At 40.5% G+C, this 24,039-nt stretch overlaps 1 protein-coding gene across 1 annotated transcript; it reads left to right on the forward strand.

Annotated features, from left to right (window-relative positions):
* The first annotated feature begins 1,447 nt into the window (after positions 1–1,447).
* Positions 1,448–9,602, forward strand: LOC121867190 (extensin-1-like). Its single transcript, XM_042366993.1, has 3 exons — positions 1,448–1,482; positions 7,944–8,207; positions 8,529–9,602. The coding sequence occupies exons 2-3, from the start codon at positions 7,944–7,946 to the stop codon at positions 9,078–9,080; spliced, it is 816 nt and encodes a 271-aa protein (XP_042222927.1). The 5' UTR covers positions 1,448–1,482; the 3' UTR covers positions 9,081–9,602.
* Positions 9,603–24,039: the final 14,437 nt, after the last annotated feature.

The following is a 24,039-nucleotide window of genomic DNA, read 5'->3' on the forward strand; positions in this document are numbered from 1 at the left end:
TCATGAATAATTACCAATGACGTGATGATCAAGCAGTGATGATCATGACTGCATTGATGACCGTAGAAAAATATCACAAATTAATTTAATCCATTTTGCTTGTAGTTTGTCATCTGTTACGTTGCTACCAAAAGCTTTCACTGGAGGGGTTTAATATCCGATTCGCTTTCAGTGTCGGGAAAATATGATATCAACGCCTTGGTTAACACGACGAGTTGCTTTATCTCTGAGAATTGGACTTTTTGGTGTGGGAATCGACCAAGATGCATAAGTTATTAAGTCTGTAAATGTGTTGAATGTATTTTTCTATCATTATGGCGATGGAGTGTAACGTACGTCGTGGTATTGTAAATGAGAATTGATGGGTTTAACTCTTCTAATAACTTATATCTGTTATTTACTGTATGTTAGTCCGCAGAGTGGGAAGTGTAACGGAACAACAATTACTAAGGTTGATATTTATATAGGTACAAGAACGTCTCTGACTTCAAACTTTATAACGTGACAGCTATCTTCTTTGTGTGTGTAACGGAAGGTGGGAGTAGCACGACCTCAGATCTTCACATAGAAAGTAAAACAGACACGAGTAAAGACGTAATCTGAAACAATTCATAACCTCGACTGCATTAGTTAGTTGTTTCAAAGTACATTATTCTATTTTTCGTCCTGAGCGATATCTGTTTAACTGATAGCAACTAAACCAGCAGTAAATCGAGAGTTAGGTTCCACCTCTTTCAGTCACAATAAGGTGCTGGAATATGATCACTGAGTCAGCTTCAATATATATTAAATAATATCATAATTTTCCTTTGACTATATGCGGTTCCTCTCTCCCCATGCCATTAGACAGTACTTGACAGCCGTTCACACCAGGACAGTGCCCAGATAAGCTACGTAAATCTATCTCTGTATTGATTAAAGATCATGAATGCCTTGGGTGTCGGCCGCATCTCTGTAATAAGTTTCCCTCTCACCATTGCGACTCGTGTTTGATATCCTCGCTTGATGTGAAGTGTTGTCCAAACATCTCTGGATTCTTTTTTTGCGGGTACTCTAGTTTCCTGCCGACCCTCACAGGGCAACTAGGGAGACTAATTAGACGTACCTGACAGACAGACGGGGCTATTCAGGTTAAATGCAGTCATTAATAATCACCACACACTCAGGGTCAGCTTCCCTGCCACCCTTTCCCGCCGCCGCCAGATGCCAACGCGCTAATATCATCTATGTATTGTATTACTTTACAACGTTCACTGGTTTTGTTTCTGCCACAACAATATATATATGTATATATATATATATATACAATAACTCTCACTGCATATTTTTTTCATCTGACAAAGAACGAAAAATAGAGTTATTATCGGTAAAATTTAGAAACTAGTTCCCAAACCTGTTGAATGACTGGAGCCAAGGGAGTATATAAGACGGCGTGGTGTGGTCGAAGTATCATTCGCTTACTTTCCACCCTCGACAGCTAAGGTAAGCTTGAGGTGACACACACTGACTGGAAACGTGTGCTATGAGTATTCTGCTTCAAGATAGAAGACTTCACCAGTGACGCCCTAACTAATACGTATTGAAATATCTTACAACTTTGTTTTTCGAAATTTAAAACATTTGAAACCCAGAAACTTCGGTATAGAATTCTTTCCTGAACAAATTTAGAGTAAAAGGGAGGTTTTCGCCATCACCGTGAGGTTTTTCTCTCAAGGAGTTCCCTCTGCCAGTACCTGTCTGATCACTACTGACGAGGTAATGTGTGTGTGATGTTGCGATTATTGTCAAGGTAACCGGGCCTTCCGTGTGTCAATCTTTATCAAACTGGTTTATTGTCTTTCCACTACGTCACTCTCACTCCGTTTTAATTTATCAAAGAGATCATTAAAGTCAGTTAAATTCTTGATAGCTTATAATTTACATTTTCAATAGACAGTGATTAAGGAGCTACCTATCAGCTGGACGACTCTAAGAGGACAGCCCGCCATCTTCCCTGCTATTATCATGTCAATAGACCAAGCAACGTGTCGATCCCAACTCTAGATTATTATTCTTTTCTTACATAATAATTTAATATTAGTTTTAAGCTCTACGTGTCAAAGCAAGAATAAACTCTGCAATATCTACTCGTGTGGGGCCATTGGTTGAGGTAAATGTTTGTATGGAATAACGTCGGGGCGTGAAGGTTGTCAGACGTCAGTGAGTAGTTAGATTATGACAGTACAGGACCAGAACGATCTCTACTGGTGATCTAACAAGGTGTTTACTTCGTGCGTAACAATAATAGGTTTTACGTCATAATAGTTGTAATTTAGAGACTTATATTCTATTTGAAACGCCAAACCCCAGATTTATTCATTAAAATCTGTACCACAAGCATTCTATTTACTTGTGTTTCTATTGGTTCAAAATCACGGGTGAGAAATATAAGGAATCTGTAGGTAAAGCCCTTTTAGCTAACACTCTCACTAATAGAATAGTTCATATTTAATTACTACAGTCTAGGAATATGGAAGATAATTTTCCATATATCTCGACGAAATGGCAGCGTTGAGAGAGACCACAACGCTGCCCTAAATAGTTATCCTATTGACATGTTATTGATACTGACGATGGCGTGTAAAACATCTCGCTTCTTATACTGTACTATTATACACTGAGTCATGACGAATACTCTTAACACTACAAAACTTCTCCAATAAGAACTACTATACTAAGACACCTGACGAGATCCTGAACGGCACCACCCACCCCTACCTCACTGTTACCAATTAAATTATCAACAAATCATTATCTCTAACACTATCGTCAAACATTACATTAAACAATACTTCCACCCATGAAAAAAATTTACGATACCTAACACTACTTATGGCTATCGTACCTCTACATAATTACAATGATCATAATACTACACGTAGGAACTAGACTTTACCTAAAGACAATATATAAACAGAACACAAAAGAAACGTAAGATAGTTCTATATTTTCTCGTATACTCACAACACTAAGTCTCATCTCTAGTACATAACTGTCTAGCCACATATAAGAACATTTTACCCATCAGGAAAAAAAAATAGACCAAGACTCAGCAACTATCCAATTAAAACGCCGTTGATATCGCATCCCTCTCGCAGGTAAAACATCCATCAACCACGTCAATAAAGAGCGGACCCTGACTTGATGAAACACAGGGAATTAAATATAGATCTCATAGCTTTCCTTTAATAAGTATATTTTAATAAGACCTTGACGAACCTCCCAAGCCTGACAGCTAACCATAAACTAAGCTAAATAAGGAGGAAAATAGTGTAAACCAACCAACTAGATGAGCTAGGTTAGACTGTAACATATTCTCTCGTCTCGCTGTGGGTGGTAGGAAAACACTTTCACTTTCCATATCCAAGCGTCGTTTTCCGTTTAGCTTATATCCTCCATTTTTTACCTACGTTGAAAGTAAGAGGGACTCAAGTGTGTGTGTGTGTGTGTGTGTGTGTGTGTGTGTGTGTGTGTGTGTGTATGTTTAGAAGAGAGAAAGAGGAATTGACAGTTTTGGTGCAGCGAAGGGCAGTGAAGCGAGGAGGTTTTGTGTCCAGAGCTCCCCTTTCAACCCTGACAACAACACACCCTCCCCTGCCACCAGCCCCTCTTCCAACACCCGCCCTGCTCCCAATACCCGCCCCGTTCCTGCCCCTCTTCCAACACCCTCCCAACACCCCCCTCCGCTGCAACACCCGCCCCCCCTCTGCTCCCAATACTTTCTACTTTTTGTCCACCATGAAAAAGTTGAAACATTTACATTCAGAGTCATTAAACTTATTTCATTACATAGCGTTCACGGTGTTCATTAATTTATGCACGAGAAGATAACGAGTTTTGTTTTTTCTTCAGCGATCACAATTTTAATCGGCTGTAAGTTTCTTCTTTCTTCACTGATGTACAAAGATAACACAGTTTCCCCTGCCAGCTCTTTTTTATTATTTAGTTTTTGCCACAGCCACAATATCTTACATTTCGTATCATTATTTCCTATTATCTAAACAGTGCCTTTCAATAACTCAGTGAGGACGGCATAAAATTTTCTCATTCCTTCATCATATTTCTGAAGTATTATATAAGATTTAAGACGTTAATGAACTGACTGACGCATGGTGGAGTCTTATGCATCAGAGCGTGTTCTTGTCTGAGGTGGGTAAAGGTATGAGTTAAGATCATCTTTCGTGTTCATCACGTCGCACGAATGCGTTCTCTCTCTCGTGCACCTGGCTCATGGCTTTTGTCTGATCTGATTTCTAATTCATTAATGTCAAAGGTTGTAAATAATGAAAACAGGAACACGGTGAAGGTAAAATTTGCTTCCTTGAACATATTGCTCTGATATACCTAGTTAAATAAAGACACTGAATATATATACTGTATATATAATAGTGTGTGTGTGTGTTCATTCCTGATGGATGTCCACAGTTTTAAGACAGATCGCTTGTGGCCTAAGACATGTCCCTCCATCCGGTCAAATACTCCTCCCCCCCTCACCCCACCCAACACCTGCCTGTCGCCCCCCAATCCTCTCCGTCTACTGTAACTAACAAGACATCGCTCACCTCCTAGCCTCACCTCTCCACCACGTTCGCAGGAGAGAGGCCCGCACCACAAGCAACTGTAGGTCAAGACAACAATACACACTACCGGATGTTTTGTGTCCCATTCATACTCACCTGGCTGTGTGTGTGTGTGTGTGTGTGTGTGTGTGTGTGTGTGTGTGTGTGGTTCATTCTTTGCCACTACATCATATTGTCAAATCTCCATTACAAATATAAATTGGTTCCATCATATGATATACAATTATCTACCGTATAAAAACATTACGCTGATCTATCTCGTCTTAAGGTAAAGAACGTGACAAATTATCATTTTTCAATTTAAAGGCCAAAACTTCCCACCTTTTTATCATGACTTTCCACACGATTTTAATTCTTGTACTTGTGTTGTGTTTTATTTTTCTACGTTTATTCATTAAGATCTATGTCTCTTTGAACGTGTGCTGTTTGTCCCTTCTGAACACTACATCGTAAACCTCACCTATTTCTCTCACATTAATCTCGCCTCAAACCTCATCCACCTGTGTGTGTGGTCACAGACAGCCAAGTTTATGGACATATAACATTTCTTAGATTACTCACAAGCAACATATGTCAAGCAGTTAGGTCTCAGATTACATTTAGTAGGAAGTATGTCTTCAGGGCTATGTGGCTTACTAAACAACATAGGTCGATATGTCTGACTCAACACATGAAGTAATATAATTCGAGCGTACTGAGACAGACAAACATGGCATCATATACAAGTTCGAAGAATAGTATTCAAGATGACGGTATATAATTAGGTGGGATGATGCAGTCACTACTTTCATCAGTAATGTTGTGGGAGAGTCGTATACTCAGTCAGTCCACGTGGTAACACTTATATTATACATCAGGTGTGGGGAGTGAAACGCTGTCACACTGTTACTACCTCCTCCCCCCCCCCCTCCATGAAGCGTTACTACCATTAACATGAACCATCAGTACCATAGCCTATACCACCTCCTGGACAGTCTTTACTACCACTACTACTGTAAGCAATCACCTATGGAACGAGACATATAGTTGTGTGAAAACCTCTTCACTCTCTCTATCTCTCTCTCTCTCTCTCTCTCTCTCTCTCTCTCTCTCTCTCTACTTCCTCAAACTACATTCTCTTTCTCTCCTTCATCAACTCTTCCCCAGTCTCGTTACATCCCCTCTCTTTCTCTCTCCTCCCCCCCCCTCCCTCTCTCTCTCTCTTCTTCCTCCTCTCTCTCTCTTCTTCTTCTTCCTATTCTCCCCCTTCCCTCATCCTTCCTTCTGTCTCCCTCCTCCCTGCTGCCCAGTAAAAGGCACTGATGAAAATAAACTAGTAAGTCACCGATACAACACGAGAATGTGAATGAGAGGAAGTGACCTGAGAACACTAGTGAGAGACATTGAGAACACCACCAAGAGAGAGAGAGAGAGAGAGAGAGCTATGACATCCCAAAATAGGGGAACGGGGGATGGACTTAGGTTAATTACTCCGTCTCGGCCAGCGGTCACAACAAAGGTCAAGAGAACTGGAAAGTAAAATTGACGCAACTGAAATGATTCTACAGGTTTTGTTTTGGACGATTTCTTCACTATTTCATTACCTTTTGATTATTGAAGGAATATTATCACATTATCACAGCACATAACTTCCACACTCTCACCTGCATCAATACACAACATGTGAGTCGAGCTGTCAGGTGAGGGAAGTAGCGGAACGTTTGTGAGTCATGGTGGCAGTGCTAGAGGTCTTATACCATTCTGGGACTTGTGATTATTACCTTGTGTACTTCCTTCATCCCTCACTGCTATCTCCCTCCCTCCCTCCTCCCTCACTCTCCTCCCTCCCCCTACCTCACTCTCACTCCTTCCCTCCCTCACTCTCTCCCTCCACCTCACTCACTCCTCTTCCTCCCTCACTCTCACTCCCTCCACCTCACTCACTCCCTTCCCCTCCATCACTCCTCCCCTCCCCCACCTCTCCCTTCCTCCACCCTCACTCTCTCCCTTCTCCTCCCTCACTCTCACTCCCTCCCTCCTCCTCACTCCCCCCCCTTCCCTCCCTCACTCCACTCCCTCACTCCTCTCACTCCCTCCCTCCCTCACTCCCTTCCCTCCCTCCTCTCACTCCCTTCCCCTCCCTCACTCTCACTCCCTTCCCTCCCTCACTCTCACTCCCTCCCTCCCTCACTCTTCCCCCTCCCTCACTCTCACCCCCTCCCTCATTCTCCCTCATTGCCAATTTCTTTATCTATCTATCCATCTATCTCTCTGTTTATCTGTCCACATAGATAAATTAAATGAATAACACAAACTAAATGATGTATATAATTAAAAGAATAATTTACCGAATGAACTTACGCTCAGTGAAAATAAACATCACGGAATTAAACTTATTTTTACTATGTTAAAAAGGTCCAACTCATTAACATGTTGTTCTTGAGACGAGGTAAAACATGCCAGGTGAGATCGTTACTACTATCATCTTATTGTTACTCTACTCATCTACACCTGTGCTTGCTACCCTGGCTCCCTGATTAGACCAAACGTAACCATCAGTAGGAGACTAAAATACCCTCTCCCTCCTCCTCCGCCTCCTCCTCTTCTCTCTCCCCCCCCCTTCTCCCTCTCTCTCACTGAAGCCATTACACCATGATAATTAATTTAGGTGGGTCAGTGTACAAAACCTGCACCCGCTCTACTTTTCATACTCTGAAGCCCTCCTCCCTCCCTCACTACGACCCTCAGCAGCTGGTGATTGTTGTTAGCGGACCTCCACCTTCACTTTCCCTCCATTATAACCTTCATATCTGTATTTAACCGCTTTTGTGACACCTTCGCCACCGAGCGACCAATAGCAGGTATGGCCTCTCACGTATAGCTACTGCACATTAACTTATTTATCATTCGTACATTGACACACACACACACACACACACACACACACACACTTCATACATAGGGCAAAACAATACACAAGAAATAGCTAATTGTATGTAGACTCAATAGCTAACCCATACGAATGATTAACTCAGAATTGTATACCTTGACCTTGTGTATAAACTACCATGAGGTATAATGCAGCATCAATTATTCACACACATGAGAATCTTAACAGAGGTGTCGTGATGAGCATAAAACTCACCTGTGTGTGGGCAGCTAATTACTGTACCTGTATACGTCAGCTAGATGGAGTTCTTCTGCCTCGATATTATTAACTTTTGTTTCTGATCCTTATATGATTCTGTAGGTCCTTCTCAACTGACTTCCAGGACTCTATATTAAAATCATTTTGTATATTATTCTACTCTGGGAGATGTTGATTGTATGTTCGTCACTCTACAGATGATCCGCAGTGTCGTGCTGGTGGTGAGCCTTGGGCTATGTTTTGCTGATCTGCCCCCGTCTTCAGGCTACGGCCCTCCACCCCATATCCCAAGCTACGGCCCTCCACCTGCCCCAAGCTACGGCCCTCCACCTACCCCAAGCTACGGCCCTCCACCTGCCCCAAGCTACGGCCCTCCACCTACCCCAAGCTACGGCCCTCCACCTGCCAAGTGCTACCCTCAGACTGAATATGTCACCCGGTACACGACCCAGATTCAGCAGGTCAGTCGACTGATTAATGATGATATATGACAATAGGATCAGTATCTTATAAACCTTACGCTCAACGTTACTGTTTACTGGATAATATTAGGGAGAAATGCCTCTTAACTATGTACCAGTTTTTGCAAGTCTATCTCTATTACGCCATTCAAGACTCTCTTGCTCTTCAGGATATTGTGTGTACTTTTTTACTTAATTTAATTAGAAACAAAAAAAAAGTCACCTGAACTTGGGATAATTAGTATGATTAAAGTTAGAGTATCCTTACATAGGTGAGGGATTACCGCTAGTGTGTTTTAACTGATGTGTTTCGCCCCACAGGTGCCAGTGTACACGACTCTCTACACAACACATGTAGTTCCCACCACCCTGTACCAGACTCACTACAGCACGGTGTACACGACACAGATCCAGCAGAAATATGTGCCACACTACGTCACCACAACCAAGTACCAGCAACAATACGTCACCCAAACGAAATACGTTACGAGCTACTCGACCTCTTACGTCAGCCAGTACGTCACCCAGACCGTCTACGACACTCAATACGTGACGGAGACGTCTTACCTGACAAAGTACGTCACCACGACACAAGTTCGGTATGAGACACAGATAAAGTACACTCCTTCATACGTGACCACCATCAGCTACATCACCACAACAGTTTACCACACCCAGAAGGTTCCCCAGTACAGCACCGTCGTGAAGACACAGAACCAGTACGTCACATACTGCCCTAAACCAGAGCCTGTGTACGGCCCACCACCACCTGTCTACGCCCCACCACCTTCCTATGGCCCACCCCCACCCACCTACGGCCCACCACCACCCCCAGTGTACGGACCTCCTACCATCACACCCAGTTATGGATAAGAAGTACCTGGAGTGAAGAAGCCCACGCGAAACGTCGAGCTTCCTAGAGTATGATATAGATCGACTTACGTATATATTCTCTGTGTGTCAAGTCTGAGTCTGGACAATTAATCACACGTAATAAGTCACCTAATATAAAACTTCTGAGTATATTTACAAAGAACCTCGATATAAAATGCGGCAGCCTCAAGTAAAGTTAAACCAGCAATAGCTAGTCACTCAGTGGATACACCAACAATAGTCAGACATGTGTACTGCTTCGCGTCACATCTCGGGGACCTGTTCAGACGTGAGGGATTAATATGAGATTACTCTTTGTTTTTCTACCCATTTTTAAAGAACGAAGCAACGCTTCTTTTATTTCTTAAACTTTATTTCTCTCTTTAATTTATTTTCCTTTTGTCCTGATCAACATCAAGTAACTCTTGAATCTCTCAGGACATTCATATTGTTGATTCGTCTATGAATATTTTATAATATTTGTACTAATGAAATTATTTAATAATAAAGTGAACAAAATAACTGTGTACTTCATTTTACTACCAATAACACCAAAAGGTCTCTACCCAACTATCTGAAACGTATTACATGGTAACTAAAGCAAACAGGCAATAGGTGTCTGGACTTAAATAAATAAATAAATAAATAGATAAATAAATAAATAAATAATAACAACAACAACTAGGGCCTTTTATATACAGGTTACATCTCAAGAACAACGTTATCAGACAGCTTTTACTTAATAATTGTCTTTATAATTCTTTTTAGACCTTTCCCCACTATGGCACAACAGCGTACATAGAATAAATAAAATAGCGACTGACATTCAATCACTCATTGTACACTATATAAACCACTCGACACTATATAAACCACTCGACACTATACAAACCACTAGATACTAAATAAAACCACTCAACACTATATAAACCACTCGACACTATACAAACCACTAGATACTATATAAACCACTCAACACTATATAAACCACTCGACACTATACAAACCACTAGATACTAAATAAAACCACTCAACACTATATAAACCACTCGACACTATATAACCCACTCGACACTATATAAACCACTCAACACTATATAAACCACTCGACACTATATAAACCACTCGACACTATAAAACCACTCGATACTATATAAACCACTCGACACTATATAAACCACTCGATAATGTATAAACCACTCGACACTATATAAACCACTCGACGCTATATAAAGCACTCGACACTATATAAACCATTCGACACTATATAAACCACTCGACGCTATATAAACCACTCGGTACTATATAAACTACTCGACAATATATAAACCATTCGACACTATATAAACTACTCGACACTATATAACCCACTCGACACTATATAAACCATTCGACACTATATAAACCACTCGACGCTATATAAATCATTCGACACTATATAAAGCACTAGACACTATATAAACCATTCGACACTATATAAACCACTCGATACTATATAAGCCACTCGACACTATATAAACCACTCGACGCTATATACACCACTCGACGCTATATAAACCACTCGACACTATATAAACCACTCGATACTATATAAACCATTTGACATTATATAAACAAACTCAATACTATATAAAAAACTCGACACTATATAAACCACTCGACACTCTATAAACCACTCGACACAATATAAACCACTTGATACTATATCAACCACTCGACACTATATAAACCACTCGACACTATATAAACCACTCGACACTATATAAACCACTCGACACTATATAAACCACTCGACACTATATACTTTCTCATCATACAGGTTCCCAAGTGTCATCTCTTTCCAATCTAGTACTTCCCTCACTTCTCGAATTCAATAGTTCCCACAAGCCTCCACAATCATCCAAGTCGTCTCTCTCTCTCTCTCTCTCTCTCTCTCTCTCTTGTACAATCTTTCTGTGAATCCTAACTCTCGTATTACCAACAATTCATCATCTACAAACAGCAGATGACTCACCTCCCATTTGCACCAATCAAACAAGCTGGTGTCCCTCCCTCAGCTATATCAAGGTTGTGTACAATAGTGACGCTTCTATATAACGTATTTCTATCTCTATATAATCCGTTAGATAGAAGTTTTACATCTAATGGACTTTGGATATAACAGACTTTCATCTCAATATTCGCTTAAATACAGGTTTCATTGTATTGTCATGGCTAGTTACATAAAATAATGAACAACTTTGACAATAATACACATTCTTCTCTTATTACTTAACATAAACAATCTGGCCACACACACACACACACACACACACACACACACACACACAGGCGCCTTTATATTAAGATTAACGAGAGATACTCTGTACCACAAGAGAGATTAAGGAAAAGTCACAGGTCAAAAATGAGGTCAAGAAAAGGGAGAACGTTTAACCTTTTCTGTGTGTGCCCTTAAGGCTGTAGCAAGTGATATATGATAGTGTGATAAAGACAAACAAGATGTACAATATATTCAGTACGACGAGATGAAACAGTTCATTAATGTTATGTGTTTATGAGGGGAAGGTATAGAGGGTGTAAAGGCTATGTTGGTATGAGACATTATGAAGGTGGCAGTGAGCTGGGCATGGACGCTTCCCCACCGGGTGAGTGACTGGCGGTGGTGACCAGGAACCTGCCTCTCACAACTCCACATACCTGTACCTGATACCGTAATAATATATTGAGAGAAAGTTAAGAGTAGGAAAGAATGAGAGAAGAAAGAGAAAGCGTGAGGTAGAGAGGGGAGGCAGAAGAGAACTGTAGAGAGAAAATGAAAAAAATTGACAGTAAAGAGGAAAAAAAAAGGCGGAACTGTTAAAGTAAAAAAAAAAAAAAAGAACAAAAAAGGAAAGATGGATCAGTAGTTTTAATGATTAAGTTCAAGCCACCGAGAGTACGTAATACAAAGAGAAGAGGAACACTGGAGATGACTCGGGTCAACCACGTGCCCAGTGAAAGTAAAAGTGAGAGAAAGGCAAAAATGTTGGATGGATGCCAGGCAGAAGGAGCTAATCAAGAACCCAGTAAACCAATACCGGGTTCGTTCCTGTCACACACAGGTTAAATAAAGTTAAGTTAAGTTAAGTTAATTTAAGTTAAGTTAAGTTAGATAGACGATTATTAGGTAAAATCTGCCAGAGAAAGCAGGGCGTGAACTAATCTTTGCTAGAATAACTTGTAATGAAATCTTATCTCTGTTTCTGACTCGTGAGGTAAGTTTTTGTGTGCATGACCCATTGCAGTTTATTCCAATTGTTTTACGTAAGTTAATGATACGTTATATTTTTACCTCAAACGAAGAATAGAAAGCTAGAAAGGAGTGATGGAATGGGTGTGAGGAACTTAGCGTGAGGGTATAGCGAGCAGGTGGAACTCAGCGTGAGGGTATAGCGTGCAGGAGGAACTCAGCGTGAGGGTATAGCGAGCAGGAGGAACTCAGCGTGAGGGTATAACGAGCAGGAGGAACTCAGCGTGAGGGTATAGCGAGCAGGAGGAACTCAGCGTGAGGGTATAGCGAGCAGGAGGAACTCAGCGTGAGGGTATAGCGAGCAAGAGGAACTCAGCGTGAGGGTATAACGAGCAGGAGGAACTCAGCGTGAGGGTATAACGAGCAGGTGGAACTCAGCGTGAGGAACTCAGTGAGGAATAACGAGCAGGTGGAACTCAGCGTGAGGGTATAGCGTGCAGGAGGAACTCATGTGAGGGTATAGCGAGCAGGAGGAACTCAGCGTGAGGGAATAACGAGCAGGAGGAACTCAGCGTGAGGGTATAACGAGCAGGAGGAACTTAGCGTGAGGGTATAGCGAGCAGGTGGAACTCAGCGTGAGGGTATAGCGTGCAGGAGGAACTCAGCGTGAGGGTATAGCGAGCAGGAGGAACTCAGCGTGAGGGTATAACGAGCAGGAGGAACTCAGCGTGAGGGTATAACGAGCAGGAGGAAGTCAGCGTGAGGGTATAGCGTGCAGGAGGAAGTCATTGTGCAAACACCATGATATTACACCCCTCCTCAACAAGCACCACACTGCCTTTCACTACGCTATTCGTATGCTAAGAACACTAACACTAATCACAGGTGCTCAGGAAGTCCCCATGTATGCAACCCAATCATGTGTGGCAGCTGTAACTTATCCCGGAAGAGAATAAAGACTTATTTACAACATCTTGGCAGAGGAACACGGTAGACTGAACCTTGAGTTGTTTATCTCGGGCAGGGGAGAGATTGGACTTAGATAGCCTCGATCATTGCCTTGTATACATTGATTCAGTGGGCTACAGTGCATACCAGAAGCAACGGAAACATACACCTGTGAATAATGTACTGGTCACATAAGGGGCTATCACTGTACAAGAGGTGGTCCATTGCTTGCAAGTAAAACATAACACAAGAGATAATATAGTTAAATTAAAAGAACGGAATTGAGATTATGAAACAAAAGGTTCTTAAGAAGATAATTACAGTATACGTCATTACTTCCCCAGCTTGTCCTAACAACTTAAGAACACAACCAGGCGTCGTTTAGTGTAAAGACGGTGTGGTAACGGGGATCTTTCACTCCTTGTTAACTCCTATAAGGGGCATTTAGCCTTTGACGTCATAAGGAAACACAAAAAGTAAACACAAACAAAAAGGAAAACAAATACAAAATGCAAACAAAATACAGAAAAGTAAAATAAGAAATAAACGAACAGCAACGACAATAACAAGAATAACATAGCTAATGATTTATTATTTAGACATACAAAGGTTTTAACACACACACACACACACACACACACTGCTTTATTCCGTCTCTACAAATATGAATACCTTCCAAATTTATCAAGATATTTAATGGCAGAGTAAATTTCCACGTTGAAGAAGTTTGTCTGTTACTCGACCTATTTTATCCGATTTATTGACCTCGTTACAACATTATCTAAGGAACTAATGTCTAATGAACAACTAAAATATTTCACCACCTTAATAAACTTTCTCATATATTTCACAGCAGATGATATAAAAGAGCTAGAATAATATTACGTTAAATTCAACAACACTTCCGGCAAGAAAATTCCTTTGTGAAATTTTACCCTCAACGTGACCACTGACAACGCTTACACCTCACACTGTGTTATGACATAGTATGTGTGTATGATGTTACCACCACACGATTCATTACTGACGTTTAGAGTAGTTGTTTTCGAGTTGGTAACATTGTTAGTTTTTCTGTGAAGTTCTTAAGTCTTAATCTAAGAACTAAACAATATTTTGACAGTATGTTTATTTTATTACCATGATTCATTCCATTTTTATGATCATCGGCTGTAAATTTATATGAAGAAAAAAATAGACCAACATTAATGACCATGTTTAAACTGCATCTTCAAGTCTTTCCTACTCGTATCTACTAAACATAAACATATAACATTCTTTTTATTAGCGAGTTACAAACATTGCATAAGGAGTCTTTATTGTTGTACCAGGAGGTAGGTTTTTTTTTCCCAGCTAGTATCTTCATGTCCGATTTACAGAAGCAACTACCACGTTCCCCCTAAAGCAAGTCAACGTTTCTCATGAACTTATTGCATCATCCTCAAGACACTATTCGCTTCTTTTTTTTTTTTTTTTAATAATCATAGTATTATATTTTGAGAGGTGATAGTGGGGTTGATACAGTACTCGTCTATTGTCCTTAGGTTCGTTAGTTTGCACACCCGGGGATACCGTAATCGACCGTACTGTGAATAGGGGTATTTAAATTCGGGGACATGATGTGTAGTATAGTGTAGTGTATTGTAGTGTCAACCATATTCTCTCTGTCTTGTGTACCGTGTGCTGTATCCAAATGACCACTAATGGGCTTTCAAGCTCTTATAGGCATATGACCCATTAACAGGGGTTTTCAAAGGCATATGACCCATTAACAAGGGTTCTCAAAGGCATATGACCCACAAACAAGGGTTCTCAAAGGCATATGACCCACTTATCACTGCAATTCGAATGTTACTGATACTTTCACTTTTTTATATATATAATCACACGTTAATTCTCACCTTCCCTCTCCAAAGTTCTTAAAAGTGTGTTGCTCACTTCCGCTCCTTTGTTGACATCTCCGATTACTGAATATTTCAAGTCTCGTTGTTGCTGTCATGACGTGTGTGTTGTGTCATTGTGCCGGTAGGTGCATAAGTGACCCTATTGTGTGTAGTGTAATATTCTGTTTATTTGGTCTTATTATGATTTACCATTTATTTCCTTGATTATTGTGGGTGTCCTACTTCTTTAATTATAATTGTTATTTTTTTCTTTCTCTTTGTGTTTTTGTCTTCTCAGTCTTCTTCCTTATTCTCTTCTTATGTTTTAATTCTTCTTCCTTTCTTCTTATTCTTCTTCTATAGTTTTCTTGTCTTCTATTTCCTCGTTTTTATTGTTGGTGTATATTTAAATTATTTTTGTTCTATTTAAATAACCTAACTTTCCGTAACCTAACCTAAATTAACTTAAATTAACCCAAGAAAAATCCACACGATAAACTTCTCATACAAATCATATCAAAATCCACCAAGAGTCACCATGGTAATGATTCTTGTAACACCATAAAAATTTCGGGAGTTAAAGAAAACGATGAAGTGATAAGTTTTACAGGGGTGACTATGTTAACTTAGAGCAACAGCGTCTATACTGCGATAATTTTTTCCCTTGAGAGAGTTACGCTTAGCTGATTTTGTTTATATTCGTTTGAGAAATGATTAATATTGCTGTGATTAATGTTGTTGTTTTAGTTGTTGTTCTTGTTTTTTTTTCTGTTTTCCTCCACTAAGTACTTTCTACTTTTTGTCTTTCATCACCATTTCCTGTTTTTCATTTCACTTTATTTGCTTTCTTCTGGCATTTCTCATCTCCTTTTGTCTTCCTTGTATTATTATTTTTTTTTACCATGTCTCATCAGCTTCCGCTTCTCTATCCTCTACAGCCATTTTATCTTCATTGTTTATTATATTCGATGATACTGTCAGCCATTGTTCCCTGTTCTGCTATTGTGTCTCTTCTGTTGCCTTTCTTTAAATGTACTTTCTCTCGTCTTTCCCATCACTGTGAGTTCAAACACTCAGTCGTCTTGTTATTTTGTTCTGTCTATGAATCCCATGATGTAAATAGATCCTCAGCTGAACCTTTTGTAATTCTTGCAATGTTGAGAATAAGATGTGTGTGTGTGTGTGTGTGTGTGTGTGTGTGTGTGTGTGTGTGGAGAGAGAGGCTAGATAGATTACTACACACGCCACATATATCATTTGAGTCCCCCTTGTACACTGCATGGAGAATATATGTATGATAATTTCTCGTACATTCAATGTATACAACGCTCCCCCTGCCATTCCATGAACAATATTAATGAGTAAAAACAAAATAAACTTTCTGAGATCTCGCCTAGGACTCAGAGACAGAGAGGGTAAAGGGGAGGGGAAGGGGATGAAAAGGTGGTGAACGAAAATTTATCGATGATGAAATAGAAGCACCTGGAACCAGTTCTTATGGAAGGTTAGTACATTTACAGGTCGTCTCAGGGTGTTTGGTGTTGGTTTTTACACTACGTTACAATCTCGGTCAGGCTGGCATGGTTCAGGCTTTGTTTTAGTTGTTGTAATAGGTTACGCGAACAAGGCACACAGATGGCTAGTACTAGTTTTTGTACTAGTTTTATAGTAGATTGACATCGGATAGTTAGTAATACTTCTTCTACTAGGTATGAGGTGGTGATATGGGTGACTCGTACTAGTTCTTGTGCTAGGCCATAGTAACATTGCTCAAGTAACTAGTGTTATTTGCTATCAGATGGAGTAGACAGGTTTGTTTAGGTGAGAGTAACACGATGAGAGAGGTAGTTACTGCCAGTCATCACAGCAGCGTGGCTCAGCTGGTGCATACACTTGGTCTTATTTCGCAAAGTTTACAACACATCTCGACCAAATTTAGCTGGCAGTTCAGGACACAAGTCAGCGTTCAGGTCAGTGTCTAAGGTCACAGCTAAAGGTTAATAATTCTTGACATAGACTTATACTTTCCAGCAGAGTTATATATATGTTGGTCAAAATGTTGATCCCATTCCTGCTCAATTTGTTTTGGAAATTCCACAGAAAATTCATCATTTCAAACATTATAAATTTTCTATTTTCTGTTGGGTTTATTTTATTTTCTTGTCTTCGTTTTACTTTCCTCTTTTTTTTTCTTCTTTAAAACATCTTCGGTTTTAGCCTCACGATATCTAGTTTCCTGGATATGGTCTGAGCCCCAGCCATTGTATACACTCTATGCAGTTCAAGTCAGTTTCAGAATGCTTGACTTCTTCTGTAAATAAATATATAATATATTCAACAGCAGCAGCCCAGAAGCCACGTTACAGCCTCGTTAAGATGTCGACTGCCCTTTTCTCTCCTTAGGTCTGCATTGGTTTACTTCAGGGAACGAGATCATCGGCCCCATAGCCAACAACAGTCGCAGAAATTGACTATGAGGCAACAGTCACTGAATGTCGCATAGATCTGCGGCTTAACTAACTCAACACAGCTAGGGTAGCTACTCATGTATTAGGATATTTAATTTTAAGGTAATAAAAGGGCGGCGAAGGTGTGGCTATTGGGCGAGGCTGGCGGCCACGTTAAAAAAGTAGTAGCAGTAGTAGTAGCAGTAGTAGTAGTAGTAGTAGTCGTAAAAAAATAATATTACACTATTATCAGCATCGTTTTTATTATCATTATTAATATCAGTAACAGTAACTATCTTGTTAAAGGTAATATTAGCAGTAGCAGTATGAGCAGCAATTATTATTATCATTACTATTAAGGTATGTATTACAGTAGCTAAAACAACTATCTGTGCATACTTTGTGGGAAACAATATGAGACCATGGACGATAAATATTGGTATATGAGGGCTGTCACTAATCACAAGGAAAATTTCGGAACACATCGACCCCCCACCTGCACAGATAGTAGTTTTAGCTACTGTACGTGAGTATGGAAGGTATAGCCTTGTATTGACCGACTGCTATTACTAAACCTGTCGAACCTTTCACTTTGATATTTAAATTTCAATCTATAATTCTATCGTTTTTGTCTTTCTTGTGAGGAAATTGTATCATTTGAGGTATTTTATAAGTGTTCCTTTTAATTCTCACATTTCAGCATTTTTGGACCATTTTTCTGTCTTTCTCTGACATTTTCTATTAAACAAAAATAAGAAAATAAAAATAGACGATCACCTCAGACTTGTTTTTATATCTCTATTACTTTCACATACAGACGTTGCTGCCCTAGACACGCCCCCTTTACTCTCATTGGCCAGTACAAACTCCGCCCAACAGCAAGGCCCAACCCACGACACGCCCTCATCCCCGCCCCTCACACCTGTTCAACCTCCTCCCTACTTTCTCCTCTTATTCTTGACTATTTCTCACTTAAGTCAATTTTTCTTATCTCCTCTCTGATACTTTCTCTTGCTTTCTTCAGTTTTGATTTCACTTTCTTTTTAATCTGCTTTTTCTATTATTTGTTTATTCCTTATTCCTTTCTTTATATTTTTTAATTGCTTTTATTTACTTCTTTGCATGTCCTCTTCTTCCTCCCATTCCTTCATTGCCTTTTTATTGTTTTTTCTCTTTATTTATTCCTTTATTTATTCGACTATTTATTTCCTATATTCGTACCTGTGATTTTTTTTTAATGTTTGTTTGTTTCCCTTTTCTTCGTTTCTTCATTTATTTCAAGTTAATGTTTTTTTCTGTTGTTCCCTTCTTTCCCTCCCTCCTTCCCTGTATTGTTCCATCCATTTCTCCCTCCACCCCTCCCTATACATCTTTCCCTCCATCCTACTCCTTCGCTCTACATCTACAACATACCCAGCATCTCTCTCCCCCACTCTCTCATTTCTTCCTTCCTATTTCCCTCACTCCTTCCCTCCACTCTTCTCTCGACCTCATCTTCCATCCTTCTCTCTACAAATCCTTCTATCCTCTTCCACCTGCCCCTCCCCTTCTCTCCACCCATCCCCTTCTCCCCGCCCTTCTCCTCTTCTCTCCCCCCATCTCCTCTTCTCTCCGCCCCTCCACCTTTCTCACCGCCCATTTCCCCTTCTCTCCACCCACTCCCCTTCTCTCCGCCCTTCTTCCCGCTCCTCCTTGACGTAAACCAGTCAGGTGTGGGCCGGTTCCCCGCCCCTCACCCACACCACCACATATATATATATGACACGACACCCCTGCCACCAACCATCAGTGCTCTCCAAGTCACCAGGAGGTCAACACGTCCGTGTCTCTCTCTTTCTCTCACTTTGTTTATGTCATTAAAATCTTCACAACAGACGGTTCATTCATAGAGAAAATAATACAATCTTTGTCGACCATGAAAGATTGTAGAGTACTTTACTACAAACATGAACACTATTGTATTACTTCATCAACAAACTGTACGTTGTATGTTTTGATAATGATTAGAAATGTTTACGTATTCTTATTCCTCTCAGTGATCTTTGTGTGTGTAAAAATAATAATATTAATAATAATAATAATAATATTAATAATAATAAACGGTTTATTAATAGAGTTGCAGCCGGTACCTGAAAATATACAAACTTACATGTGATTTAGACATAGTAATATACGCTCATTCGCTCAATACATTTACAGGGCTGTACAGTACATAAATCACGAGCTGGTTATTATTTTAACAATAGATGGGATGGTGCTATTCTTATATCTATCAGTAGCAGACTACGCGAGGTGGGCGGGGGACTGCAGGTGGCAGTAAGTGGCGATGACGAGGGTGGTGCAGTAGTCCACGGCCAAACCTTTCCAGTGCTTGGTGGTGGTCACTGAGAGCTGGCATTTCCAGGGTGGAGAGAGCGTTGTTGTAGCCGGAGTAGTCTGCGCCGAGCATGATTTTGCAGGCCCTCTTCTGTACCTTTTCTAGCTGACGTTGTTGGGTAGAGTCGAGAGAAGACGACCAGGCTGGTGACGCATACGTTAGTTTGGGGAGTATATATGCGTTGTAAATAGTCCTCAGCTCTGGTGTGGGTGCCCCAAGTGACCTGAGTCGTCGTAGTGTGTGTGTGTGTGTGTGTGTGTGTGTGTGTGTATGTGTGTGTGTGTGTGTGTGTGTGTGTGTGTGTGTGTGTGTGTGTGTATCTATCTATTTATCTATTTATCTATATATCTTTGTAAAACATAACACTTCCCTACCAACACCTTCTACTGCTGTGTCTCCTTCGGTACAAACGGAGGAACCAAACCCCACCTGAAGTGATCTTGAGGTCATCATCACCTAAAGGAAAGACATATGAACTCTGACCCTCCCAAGAACACGACAAAAACACAACAAAAACACATTAAAAAGAAAAAAACTGACAAAAACAAATCTAAATGGAATTAGTTAGTTAGTTAGTCTCAAAGGCCAGAATCTAATTTGAATGATAAATCTTGTTAAAAATTAGAGCTGTCCCTCTGCCCCCACTAATTATATCGACTGTAAATTAAAACGTTCGAAGGTTATGTAATATTAACAAAATTTAAAGAAGAGACAAAATTGATTGATTAAAACACCTGGTATCTTATCTATACCTGGTGTCTTATCTATAAGCGGCAGGTAAATAAAGAACGTTCATTCTTTGTATTGGAAGAGAAAAGAGAGACCTCCCCAAAAAATATATAGGAAAGATCATGTCACTTCTCTCTATCAAAGTAGAGACAAAGATCATGTCACTTCTCACTATCAGAGTAGAGACAAAGATCATGTCACTTCTCACTATCAGAGTAGAGACAAAGATCATGTCAACTATCAGAGTAGAGACAAAGATCATGTCACTTCTCTCTATCTAGAGACAAAGATCAGAGTAGAGACAAAGATCATGTCACTTCTCACTATCAGTAAGAGACAAAGATCATGTCACTTCTCACTATCAGTAGAGACAAAGATCATGTCACTTCTCTCTATCAAAGTAGAGACAAAGATCATGTCACTTCTCACTATCAGAGTAGAGACAAAGATCATGTCACTTCTCACTATCAGAGTAGAGACAAAGATCATGTCACTTCTCACTATCAGAGTAGAGACAAAGATCATGTCACTTCTCACTATCAGAGTAGAGACAAAGATCATGTCACTTCTCACTATCAGAGTAGACAAATATCATGTCACTTCTCTCTATCAAAGTAGAGACAAAGATCATGTCACTTCTCACTATCAGAGTAGAGACAAAGATCATGTCACTTCTCACTATCAGAGTAGAGACAAAGATCATGTCACTTCTCTCTATCAAAGTAGAGACAAAGATCATGTCACTTCTCACTATCAGAGTAGAGACAAAGATCATGTCACTTCTCACTATCAGAGTAGAGACAAAGATCATGTCACTTCTCACTATCAGAGTAGAGACAAAGATCATGTCACTTCTCACTATCAGAGTAGAGACAAAGATCATGTCACTTCTCACTATCAGAGTAGACAAATATCATGCGTCATCTCACCCCCACTGGCCATTAAAGCACCTCATGGCTGACCAAGACCAATGCTATAAGCTAAAGTAAACAGACACAAGACTTACCTATAACCACAAACCTCAGATTCTTATCAAGACTCTAAAGAACTTGTAAAGGAATATGTTAAAGAGTTTTCGGTTTTAAGATAAGTTGATGATAAAGGAAACCACAAGGTGATAAGAGGAACGATGGCATCAACAGACACATAGGCCTACGGGTTGAGACACAGTGGGGAGGAGTTGAATGACGAGCCCATCAGATTATACCGGCTGAGAGAGAGAGAGAGAGAGAGAGAGTCCAGACAAATGTAAACAATAAACATATAAACATCATGCATAGAGGGTAAGTGTATGGTGAGCAACAGCGACGTAAAGACAGTGCAGTGCCAGAGGATGAACGTACAGTAATGGTGCCAGGTAACGTTTCGCCCAGCTAGGTGGCCTATGTTAGAGATTTTTTTATTATCCCCTTACGTAAAATAAACTTGATCATTGGTATTACACAAGCTGGAACACACACACACACACACTGCTACACAGCGTGTGTCACAGGGACACGCTGGAACACACACCCTCCTATACAGATTCCTACACAATTAAACAGGCAAAAATACCCTTTGGACAGTGCCGGATTAACCATGAGACACTTGAGGCACTGGCCTCAGGCCCCCAAATCCAAACATTCTCGAAGTTGAAACATATAAAACATGAACTTGGGGCCCCCAAGTTGATCTGTGCCTCAGGCCCCTATTATACTTAATCCGGCCCTGCCTTTGGAGTAACTCTCACATGTTCCTGGCGTGACATTTACACCTTTAGTCTCTTCCACTGCCACCCCTAATGATAAACGTCACGAGGAATCAAACTTTATATCGTGTGGGGATGTGTGGCGCCACCCTGAGGACCTTCACTCAACACAGGTAGTGAGTTGTGTGGTTAGCTCAAGAGATGGCGCTGAGTGTAACACGGCGGAGGCTACAGAGACTCTCAGACTGGGAGTTGAACACCCGGGGACCTACACGAGATGAAACCTGTCAGAGATGCTTCATACTTCCTTTTTGTTCTGTCAGAGATTTTCCCTAAAGTATGAATATTATTTATGAATATTTATCACATCAGTAGTAGATAAATTCTTAACGAATCAAAGAATACTGAAATATAAGATTGATGTTAGTAAGATTTTTCAGTACATTCTCACTTTCTTTTATCCATTCTCTTCCCTAAAAAAATCCTCCCTGTTATTATCAGGTATACTCTTTACAGGCTGTTACTGTGTACTCTCTCTCTCTCTCTCTCTTATTGCTCTTACACTAAAACAACACGTAACTCCTGTGTATAAGACTTGGCAAAAGGTAGGTCGTGTCATCCCCTGAGCCAGCCTTCCCTTATGGCCTGGTAACACTCGTCCCATTATAACAACCATTCACTATAGAGTTAATGGGGTGGGCGTTTTCCTTTCACTCATGCTCACCTGACAAAGCTCACCTGGTAACACTCACCCGGCAACGCTCGCCTGGTAACACTCACCTGGCAACGCTCGCCTGGCAACGCTCGCCTGGTAACGCTCACCTGGCAACGCTCACCTGGTAACGCTCACCTGGTAACGCTCACCTGGCAACGCTCGCCTGGCAACGCTCACCTGGCAACGCTCACCTGGCAACGCTCACCTGGTAACGCTCACCTGGTAACGCTCACCTGGTAACGCTCACCTGGCAACGCTCACCTGTCATACCAGGATGCAGATGAAGCTAACACAATACAAATTAAACTCGAACATTATTATTACTACTCTAGGTTAGTTTAGGTTAGGTTATGATATTAAACGATATATTAAATAAATTAAAGAATGTTTTTACCATATATAAACCAATTCCTATAGTTATAATAATAAACACTAAAAGTCATCCTTATTTAATTCTCAATGGAATGATCATCAATAGTCAACGTGATGGCACATGTAAACCACCACGAATACCTAAGACACCTTGAGCGAGATCTTGTTTCCCTCCGTTGATACATAATAGTGAAGACATCATTTCAAAATAATACTTCATTCACAAAAACTTGATGCTGGATGAGTCACCTAAACACATCACAGTTCATGACTCGACCAGGAATGAAGTTTGACCTTATGACCGGGGCGAGGCGGGTCACTTCCCGTTTGTGCTGTACTGAGCGGACAGGTCACTGCCACAACCTGTACTGAATGTCTTGTAGTTTACGCTGCTGCCTATATAGAGGTCAAGGAAGCGAAGAATTATTATGTTTGCATATTTGTGTGTGTGTTGGGGGGGGGGATTGTTATTTTGTGTATACGTGCAATAACTGTCTGTCTCTGTAATTCAATGTGTTTGCGTATATTTAGGCGTATGGAATCGTTTTTGTTTTTGCCTGTGTATGTCTGGTTGG

This window comes from Homarus americanus, unplaced genomic scaffold, assembly GCF_018991925.1.
Source record: "Homarus americanus isolate GMGI-L3 unplaced genomic scaffold, GMGI_Hamer_2.0 scaffold6317, whole genome shotgun sequence".
Taxonomy (NCBI): domain Eukaryota; kingdom Metazoa; phylum Arthropoda; class Malacostraca; order Decapoda; family Nephropidae; genus Homarus; species Homarus americanus.

Excerpts from the sequence above, each read along its gene's own strand:
- LOC121867190 (XM_042366993.1), top strand. The coding sequence starts at position 7,944 with ATGATCCGCAGTGTCGTGCTGGTGGTGAGCCTTGGGCTATGTTTTGCT. Across the intron at positions 8,208-8,528 it reads ACACGACCCAGATTCAGCAG|GTGCCAGTGTACACGACTCT; the intron begins GTCAGTCGACTG and ends TTCGCCCCACAG.